Source organism: Alligator sinensis, unplaced genomic scaffold (assembly GCF_000455745.1).
Source record: "Alligator sinensis unplaced genomic scaffold, ASM45574v1 scaffold1771_1, whole genome shotgun sequence".
NCBI classification, from domain to species: domain Eukaryota; kingdom Metazoa; phylum Chordata; order Crocodylia; family Alligatoridae; genus Alligator; species Alligator sinensis.
Window position 1 is genome coordinate 110,084 of NW_005842905.1, and position 10,902 is coordinate 120,985.

The 10,902-nt window shown below is 44.1% G+C and overlaps 1 protein-coding gene across 1 annotated transcript in view; it reads right to left on the reverse strand.

The window, feature by feature from the left end:
- LCORL (ligand dependent nuclear receptor corepressor like) overlaps nt 1–10,902 on the reverse strand; it is a 143,704-nt gene that overhangs the window by 96,644 nt on the left and 36,158 nt on the right. The window contains exon 2 of the mRNA XM_025192219.1: nt 3,356–3,509. Within this exon, the coding sequence (XP_025048004.1) occupies nt 3,356–3,365 (10 nt within the window). The 5' untranslated portion in view covers nt 3,366–3,509. The remainder of the gene's footprint in view (nt 1–3,355; nt 3,510–10,902) is intronic.

The following is a 10,902-nucleotide window of genomic DNA, read 5'->3' on the forward strand; positions in this document are numbered from 1 at the left end:
GTGGCGGGCAACAGCGGCACAGCGCAGGGTAGTGGTGACCAGGTGGCGCACAGGCAGTCTCATTCCCACGACCACCCCACGCCACTGCCACCAGCAGGAGGTTTTGTAAGCAGCTGCCATCACCACCATCACAGGCCTCCAGGTAACCGCCACATGCAAGCCCAAGCCCCGCCTCCACCCCTCACCATCATTGCAGAGCTGTGCTTTGGCTGCATGGCAGCCTCCCTCTCCTCCTGCTCTGAGCAGCCAGACAGGTGGCATGTGTGCGGCCCGTACATGGCAGGTTCCACCACACTGTGCCCCATTATTACTTGCCTACAAAGTCCCCCCCACAGAGGGGCACTCCTGCCCTCACCCTGGGGCCCTGCTCCCAGCTGCGATGTGCCGCCTGGGGCCAGCAGCACCTCACACCCCCTCAGCCCCCAACCATGTTCCCCAGCCCTGCCCCAAAGCCCCTCTTTGCCCCAGGGGCATGGAGGTAAGGGTGAATCTGAGCCTGAGGCAGCCAAGGCTGGCCTTAGAGGCTCAGGCCCCACCCCCCTCCCCCTCCAGCCAGGGCTGGGGTGTCCCACCCCTTTTGCAATTGGTTCTTGCAGGCTGGAGCTGTGCCAGCCTGTAAGAGCTCTTTGCAAAAGTGGGGAATCCACAGATCTCTACTAAAGAGAGATATCTGCGTTTTCTCCGATAAAAAACAGGGAATCCATGGTTTTATTCGTTTTTCCATGGGAAATGGAAAACCCGGATCCCTGCTGATAGGACTGCAAGCCTGTCTCCTGCTCACAGCAAACTGCTGCCCCCGTTTGCTGCCCATTCACTTGCTTATTATTTGTCCCATCACAACAAAGAAGTTGCTCTTTACACAATAACTTGCATCGCCAATCGATCATTTTGTGCTAAATTGGCCAGTTTTTATCCTGGAACAATCACTTGTCACATGAAACTTGCATATATCTGGTCACAAATGTAACATTGGAATGGGGCCAGTTAAACACTTCGTTCCATGTTACTACTAAGTATGTATCTGCAAGATGACAACATGCAAAATTGTTCCAAATGTGTATTCTGTACTGGATGTCAGCAAAATATACTTACTTGCACTCCAACTACTGTATTGTGTATAGATAAACTGGGGGGGGGGGGGGGGGGGGGGGGGGAGAGAAATAAAGACGGGGGGGTGGGGGGGGGAATGGGAGAGAGAAGGAAGGAAACTGGACCATAACTAAAACTTGGAAGAGCTAGAATTTACACTTTATTCCATTTGGGTATGGAATAAAGTAATGCCCAACTGTAACACTGATTTGATATCCAACATAAAAAAAGTGAAAACCATAAAAAGACACTATGTTAGTACATGCTAATTAATTAGCAGGGACCCAATTAATGTTAATTAATTAGGATAAAAACCTGCATCATTGTGCATGCACGCACAGCACCACCCCCACACCAGGAGGGTGTTTCAGCTATTCTCCATGTTATTGGTCTCCTCCCCCCCCACCAGAATTTCACGAGCACATCCTAAAAGTCCCACTATGCATTAGGTATCTGTGGTCCCTGTACAAGTCAACTATAAGGGAAATCATTCTCATGGAACTAAAACCAGAGACAAAACATATTTAAGCTCTAGTACAACCTTAGACTTGATAACATTTATTCAGCACCTGAAAAATATATTAAAAATTATGAAAAACACTAACAACATTTTGCTGTTGTATGTCATTACATATACTTTTTTCAATAAGGAAAATGACTCTGCCAGCAATTGTCTGGTCATGGATTCAATCTTGGAACATCATTTGATGACTGTAATATTAAGCAATACATTTACTCAATGCTGCTTAAGTTTTGTTTTTTGTTGTTTTTTTTGTTTTTTTTACTTTAAACAGTTTATGATAATGTCTAGAGTAACAAAAAATGACAGTGTTTGCATTGGTATGGATGTTGGTTGGTAATGATGAGATGTGTCATAACAAGCAAAACACAATTTAAGCAAGAGTCTTATTCTCAGTGTTTGACTATATATTTTTTTAATATAAGGATCCACTTGGATGAAGCAAATAGTGATTATAGAGTGTAAACAAAAAGATGTTACTGAACTTTGCATCTCAATATTTTTTTTTCTTCTCCCCCCCCCCCCCCCTTTTTTTTTTTTTTGAGAAGGCCAGTAATACAAGCCTATACATAGAAGTCTTACCATTTGCAATTTATATCCATGGGAAAGCAACTATGTGCTTAATCTCCCTTGGAATATCTCTTTCTTCATTAGATTCTATAGAAGTCTCAGATACTCCAGTAAGTCTCCTACTCCCTTTGGCTTAATCTGTCCTCACTCGATACTCTGAAGTAAGCATTTAAGTCTCTCTCTTTTTTTTTTTTTTTAATTCTGCCATGCTTCACCAATACCTATTATATCAAGGCCCTCTTTCACTATCAGGCATTTCAGTCCAACTAGTTTTTGCATTTAAACATTTGTGCAAACAAGCAGCTCGGCTTCATTCATATTCTCTTCATTTTTTTTTTTTTTTTAATGAATATTTTAAAGTCCTTATTCTGACAACTTGATAATGATCAGAACTGAACTGCTGTATGCAGACTGTAATATCTTCAAGAGGCTTGCAGTACAGAAGCAATACTTAATTAGTTACAGGTACTTACTTCTTTACCATGAACAATTCTTTAACTGCCTCACTTTGCAAAGCTCTGGAGTTTAGTCCCATGAATGTCCTACCACACCAAAAAGTTCCTGCTGCCTCACCCAGCCTAGCCTATATGCTGTGATGTCACACTTCATGGAAACCGAGTGCCTGTAGATGAGCTGGGAGACTATTCCAATGTGCTGCAATTATAGTGCATTGGAGCAGACTCAATTAAATTGAGTTGAGTTTTCTGGAGCACAGTCATTACCACGCTTCAGTCAGCTTCTGCATCTCATATATCAGCACTCCTGTGCTTCAAAATGGTGGTGGGGGCACTTTATTTCAAGCTTGAACAAGTTTTAGTTAAAGCTCCCCTGCTGCCATTTTGAAGCATAGGGACTCTGATGCACAAGATGTTCCAGGCACTTTAGAGTGGCTCCCACAGCCACTCTACTAAATTCACCCCCCTCCCCACCCAGTACATGTAAAAACGTCTTCCGTTTCCAGGACTTACCTTATGTCAGAGAGTCAAACATGACTCTGGAAAAGTGTTTTTTTCTATACTTTGCCTTCCAAAAACAGTGTGCATGAAATGCGGTAATTTATGTTGTTTTCTGTTTAGGTACCCTTTTTGTATTTGAAAGTTTACCCATAGCCCCTTTTAGTCTTTCTAAATTAAATTCATATTCCTACCTTTCCTCTTATATTAATGTTTTCTATACCTCTAATCATATCCTGGCTCTTCTCTAGACTCTCCCCAATTTACGTCAGCAATTCTTAATTAGGATACTGTAGCAGCCCTGTGGGACAGAGCTGTACTGCTACCCAGTGTGTCCACAGGTGGCAGATAATGGAATGACCTTCAGGGAAGGTTAGCTGTGAAATAAGCAGAGAATTCTCATGAATAAGCAATAGCAAACCAAGCAGCGGCAGCACCACCAGGACGTGGTCAGGACAGCATATGGTAATACATTCCCTCCTGAAAAGCCACATATATATCCTTTGACGGTGCTGTGATATGGCGAGTACAAGTTGCCACTATAAGCTTGCCCAGCCCCCAGCCATGGGTCTACAAGTCCTCAACAGCAGGCAGGCAGCAGGTGTTAGAATCTCAATAGCTGCAAAGGTAGATGAAGTCTACAGTGGAACAGATCCCCAGTTGTCTTGGTCTCCTTGCCACTGGATCAAGGTCCTGTTCTGTCAAGAGCCATGTGGAAGCTGATGTGCAGCAGCTTCTCTATGATAAAAGAAGTCATGCAAAGGCATCTTCCATGAAAATAGTTCACAGATGACCATTTTCCTTGACTGTGAGGGATTGCAGAAGATTGCAACAGCCTGGGGTGCCATGAGATCTCTTTTAAAGGGTGCAGCAGAGTTCCGTAAAACATTACAACGATTACACACACCTCCACATGATTCACAAGATAAACCCGGAGATTTCCAATAGGAATTCATATAGTCAAAAACATTCTGACATGTTGTGGTCTTTGAGCTCTTTCCAAAGAATTGTTCTACCATTTTTCCGTAGTCAAAACAAACCATCCTCCCTCTTCCCTCCTCCCAAACCCACTGCTCCACCCCATCAAAATACCCAAAACCAAATGAAAGCTAAGAGCTGGCTGTTTCCAAATGATGCCCAGCCCCTAAAGAAGTGTCTTGAGCATAAAAAGTTTGAGAACTACTGATCCAAAAGCTGTTATACCCAAAACCAGATACAGTGCTCCAACTGAGGCCTCACCAGTGCTGAACAGAATGAAAGATTAAAATTTTATGATACTTGCATGCAACACTGTAGGTGATACATCTGAATTTCATTTAAATTAATTTTGGACAATGTTTCCAGTTGGTCAAGGTCATACTGAATTTTAATACTATCCTTTAAATATCTGTTACCCTACATAGCTTGGTGTCTGCTGCAAATTTAATTATGTAGTCCAGGGATCAACAATTTACAGCATTCATGCCAAAGCTAGTGTATCCAGCCTGGGGAAGACAGGGAGGCTTCACTGATATTGCTGTGGAGTGTGGCTTTGCCTGGGTGCATGAACTGGTATCTCCCGTGACGGGGGCGGGGACGACGACACCGTAATGGCAGACAGTGGAGGAGTAGGGGGGTGGTAGTCACTGGCTTCTGCGGGTGGTCAGTCTCAGGCGGCGCGGGGGGGGGAGAAAAAAAAAAAAAAAAAAATCACCTATGCCTGGGTGGCAGGGAGAAGAAGCAACAGTAGTGGCACGGCAGAAAGAATGGTGACTGAAGCTCTGCTCTGGAAGCAGCAATGTATCAGGCTGGATTGAAAGCAACCCACCTTCAGAGCTAAGCCCTGTTAAAAAGTGGCCTCCCACTGCAAGACGCTGTCAACCTCTGGTGTATTCATTTCCATTTTCCTGGCCCAGTAATGAAGATACTGATGAGTACAAAAGGGTAAAAGAACCAAAACATATAGGTACCAAGAGAAATCCATTTCTCTTCTTTCAGTTTGACCTTTGGTTTTTGATAACTACACTCTGAACACAATTACACGTACTTGTTCAATTTGCTATCACCAGCACTCTTCCTTATTTCTCAATTTAAATCTTCTCATTTCTCCAAAACCTTTAGAACGCTATATGCTAGCAGCCCAACTCCACTTTTGCTTTAGGTGGAAGTCTTTTAAGGCTTACAGGGCAAAAAAGCCTCATAACCCAACACCTTTAAAGTGTATTCCATTTAGTACAAGATTCTGAGCACATTTCTTTCTGATCTCAAGTGAGCTCTTGCTCACAAAAAGCTTATACATCTCCAGTTCAGCTGGTCCATAAGGTGCATCTCTATTCTGCCTTCTGCCAGACTTCAGACTAACATAGCTAACTACCGTTTCCTATTATCACATTATAATAGCATGCATGACTATAGGAAAACAAAGGAGAAACAAACAAAGCTATATTAAATATAGAGATTACACCAAAATACTGTTCCACAGTCATATTCAACAGATGTGGGAGAAAGTCCCACCCTGACACCTTCTCAAATGCCTTTTCCACAAACTGAGCATAGCTATTTCCTTCAACCTCTTCTTGTCTGATTTGCCTTCCAAGCCCTTTATTATTTTTGCTGCCTGACTTTGGACCCTAACTTCTCCACATCTTTGTTAAAATGTGGACTCCAAAACTGCACACAATGCTCTAGATGCCAAGTAGAGAGGAACGATCACCTTTCTTGCACCTAATGCTTCTAGTAATGCATCCTTCCTTTGTCTCCCATGACTTCGACTCCCAGTGATTTGGTTTTCCATGATGTCCTCATGGACAAAGTTGAGGAACTATAGCCTTGACAACTTTATGGTCCAATAGCTGGGGAACTGGCTGTGGTCAGACAAAGTGATAGTTGAAGGAACCAAGTCAACATGGCACATGGTGACCAGTGGCATCCCCCAGGGTTCAGTACTCAGACCATTACTCTTTAATACATTCATAAACGATCTGGATTTAGGTGTCAGCAGCAGACTAAGTTCACAGATGACACCAAATTATGGGGAAGTTTAGTAATGCTAAAGGATAGGCTGGGGATTCAGGGTGGCCTGGACAGGCTTGCAAGGTGAGCATATCAAAACCTGAGGACATTCACCACAGAGAAATGCAAGGTGCTCCACCTCAGGAGCAAGAACCCACATCATACTTATAGGCTCAGCAGTGCTATACTCACTAGCACCATGACCAAAAGAGACTTAGGGGTCATGACTGACCACAAGATGAACATGAGCCACCAATGCAATGCCGCAGCCAGCAAAGCAATTAAAACTCTGGCTTGCATCTACCGATGCATCTCAAGCAAGACCCAAGAAGGCTGAGTAAAGTGGGAGGATGACTTGGTGAGGCTGCAGCTGGAGTACTGCATCCAATTCTGGGCTTCACACTTTAGAAAGGATGTGGAGAAGCTTGCAAGAGTCCAGAGGAGAGCCACACACATGATTAGAGGTCAAGAGAACAGGCCTTATGAAAAAAGAGGCATGGGACTCTTCAGCCTAAACAGAAGGCTCAGGGGGTACTTGGCAGCAGCCTTAAGTATACAGAAGGTATGCATCAGGTACTGGGAGAACATCTGTTCACCAGGGCACCCCAAGGGAAGACAAGATCTAACAGTCACAAACTGCTGGAAAATCATTTTAGACTAGACATAAGGAAAAAAAACCAAACCAAAAAAAAAAAACCCCAAAAAACCAGAAAAACAAACAAAAAAACCCACACTTTACTGTCCAAGTATCTAGAATCTGGAACAGACACCCCCCCGCCACAAGTGGTGCAAGTACCTACTCTGGATAGGTTCAAGAAATGCCTGGATGCTCACCTTCACTTCATGCCCTTTGAACAGGGGGCTAGACCCAATGATCTTGCAAGGTCTCTTCCAGCCCCAATGTCTATGAAATCCTAGAAAAATAAATAATCAAAAAAAATAAAATAAAATAATCACATTTGCCTTTTGTGCAGCTGCACCACACTGCAGGCTCATACTGAGTCTGTAATCTACCAAGACTCCAGGGTCCTTCTCTGTAGTCCTGCCATCCAGCCTGGTGCCACCCATTTTTTTATTTATTTGCGATTAATCTTCTCAAAGTATAGAATCTTGCATTTATCAGCATTGAACTTCATCCTGTTAGCTTTAGCCTAGCTTTCCAATCTGTCACGACCCTCTGCTAACAAGTTTGAGGACAGGAATACAACTCAATCTTTCCCAATTTTGTGTCATATACAAACTTGCTCAAGGAGCTCTCAATTGCAGCATCCGAATGATTAGTAAACACAATTAACAGCACTGGCCCCAGGACAGACCCCTGTGGGAGTCCACTTGAAACCTTCTGATGTGGATCTACTTATTACATTTGCTCATGGCTATTGGAGCCCACCTTATAGTAGTTTTGTCTAGCTCTCATTTCTCCAGCTTGGGACATCATCAAAAGCCTTGCTTAAGTCCAGATACCACATTCCATTCATCCACCCAAGAAGGTAGTTACTTTTTTAACAAAGGAAATAAGGTTTTCTTGACATGATTTGTTCTTAGTAAATCCATGCTGGCTGCTTTCAAATCAGCCTTTCCTCCTCCAGCTGCCTGCAAATGGACTTCTTTAGGATATGTTGCAGTAACTTCCTGAATATGGAGGTGAGACTAACTGGTCCACAGTTCCCTTGGTACCTCACCTGTCTCCCATTTCATGAATATTATTGGCACAGGCTCCAAGATCACCTCTACCTGCTCCTTCATTACTCCGAGATAAAGTTAACTAGGCCCTATTGACCTGAATTCAGACTCAAAGAAGCTCTGACTCTTATTTTTCTCTCATCTTGTCCCCTTTCCTATCCAAATAATCCTTGTGAGCTGATAGCAGCCAAAGTAACTCCACCTTCCTTGCATCTTCTATTAAGAGCTCCTTCTGGCTAGTTAAGAGAGACCAAGGAAGCTGTGGGTCCACTGTTTTCTAGCCAATACCAAAGAAGAACACCTTTTTGTTGTCTTCAACTGTCCCTCACCAGGTACAGCTTATTTATTACCTCTCCCTTCCTGATTTTGTCCCTGAAAAAGTTCTTGCTCTTTCCCGGTATGCTTCCTTAGTTATCTGGCCCATCTTTCCATTGCCTCTAGGTTTTCCTTTTGCATTCAATGCATCCTTGTGCAGCCACACTAGTCTCTTACTATTCTTCTTGTGCTTCTGCCAGGTTGGAATTTTTTTGTTGGGCTTCCAATACTGTGCCCTTTAGAAATCCCCAGCCATCCTTGACACCTTTATCCTTCAGTCTGTCTTCCCACGGCACCACGTCTATTAACTCCTTGTATTGGACAAAATCCATCTTTTAAAAAAATCTAGCATCTTAATTCTGCCAATCTCATGCTTTCTCCAGCTCAAGATCTAGAATTCTATATTATGGTCACTTCTTTCCAAGTTGCCCATCATCTTAACAACCTCCACCAGTTCTTCCCTATTGATCAGGACAAAATCCAAGATAGATGATGCCCCAAGTTGTATTCTCCACCTTCTGGAGCAGACAGCTGTCATCTGCACAAGTTAAAAGGGCGAGCCAGTTCCTATTTAGCTGTATTGTTTTCCCAGCAGATGTCCAGAAAACTTAAGTCCTCCATCAGTAGTCACATAACTTTTGGGTCCTTTTTTCACCTACTTGAAGAGCACCTCATCCACTTCTTCTTGACCTGGTGGCCCATAAGTCCCTACCATTATACTGATGCTATATATCTTTCACCTTTCATCTTGAACCAAATGCATTCTTATCTCATTTCTTCCTCCTCCTGAACCAGGAAACGTGCATTTTTGACATAGAAGGCAACATCAGTATCGTTTCTCCCTATCGTGTCCTCCGAAACAAAGCGTAAACGATCAATGTTGATGTCCCAGTCAACCTACTTCCCCTTTGCATTACTTGTTACTGTCCTGTGGCTCTCTAGCCTTTTCCCCCAGACCTGAGTTGCTTCTTCTGGTCCTTTCCCCTCTGGATTGTTTGATCAGTTGCTGGAGGGGTTTTGTTCAGCATCCCCTGCAGAGCCTAATTTAAAGCCCTCCTTTTTTTGTTCACCATCCCCTGCAGAGCCTAATTTAAAGCCCTCCTTACTAGATCAGCCAGAAAAACGCCCCAAGATGCTCCTTCCAGTTTTCATCAGATCAATTCCATTTCTTGATAGAAGTCCTCCTTCCCAGAGCATCCAGCCGTTGAAGAATCCACAGCCTTCACTTCAAACACCACACCCTCTCAGCCATGCATTTACTTCCATGATATGATGATTCTTCTGCGGGCCCTTGTCTTCCACCGGGAAGATTAATGGCAACTCCATTTGTGCTCCAAACTCCTTAACCTTTCTGCCAAGAGTCTTGTAGTCACCTTTGATCTGCTCAGGTGTCATTCCCGACTATTATGGCCAAGCAGGAAAGGGTAGTGCGTCTGAGGGATGAATGAGCTTTGGCAGTCTCCATGACAACCTGAATTTGGGCTCCAGGAAGACAACATGCCTCCCAGGACCCCTATCTAGACTAACTGGTGCTTCTGGCTCCTGCACATCAACTCTTCTCTTCCTTCTTGGAGCAGTGGTCCTAGAATGGGGCTCTGTACTTCCTTCTCCCTAGACTGCAGAGGTCCTTTCCTTTGCCATTTCCTCACCTGTTCTACTGCAGAGTGCTTGAAAGCAGTTACTGTCCTCAATTTGCTTTTTCGGAACTTTTCAAGCAGTCACATGATACCACTTCTCTTTTCCCTTTGGCCTCCCCAGCACCAGCCTCTCATAAATCCTTTTCAAGTAATTTTCCTCTTGCATGATAAAATGCAGTGTGGATGCTTCCAACCTTTGAATCTTCCTGCATGGCAGACACCAACTTGCACGACAAATGAAGTGGCCTTGACCCTCTGGGAAGAACACGAAGACGGCACACCATGCAGATCAACGGTCAACCCAGGCTTCATTTGTTCCTCCTTTGCTCCTTGGAGAACAAAAAAGAAGAGGAGCAGAAAGCCACCACTGCCTAGGGAGAGTGTTTGTGAGTAGGAAGGCCTGCCTGGCTCAGGCTTAATTGTATAGCTTTAGTTTGGGAGCTTATTCTTCCAAACAACCCTGCAAAATGGCTGACTGTGGTTGATTATAACATGAACAAGGAGGTGGGGCTTGCCTAGGCAGATATGCTAGACCACGGTGACACAGAAGCAACAAACAGGGGATTCCAAGGAGGAGTTTTTCTAGATGCTCTCACCCTTTCTTCCACTCACCAAGGTTACAGTAAACAAGAAAGAAGATTTTTTTATTTTTTAAACATGATGTAGCAGCAGAAAAGAAAGAAGAAGCGGGCAGAACCATCAGCACAATGGCTGGAAAAATGTCGCAATGCCAAAAGCTGCCACTGCCAGCTCTTCCTCTACCAGTCCATGTGTGGGTTATGTCCAGGCTTGGCCACGGGCCTTTGAGGCTTCCATCAAGGTTCTGGTCTGGCTATGCAGTTACTGTAGCCTGTATATTCCTGCCATTGATAGCCAGGTAGGGAAGTGTTTGCAATGAAAGATTCTTCCTGGTGGATTCTCTTCAGGACTGAGGTCAGGGTCCTGAAGAGAATCCACCAGGATTCAGGCTAACTGCAGGAGGTGATAGGCACAGAAGCTTGAGACCTTGAACTGTCTCAAAGCACAAAGATCTACAGCATCACGGAAGAGAGAAAGCCAGAGAGGGCACTGGAAGGGACAGAAGACAGGTTCTCTAAAAAGGGAGGAAGGTGGCAACTTGTCACCTCTGGCAACAGACAGCATT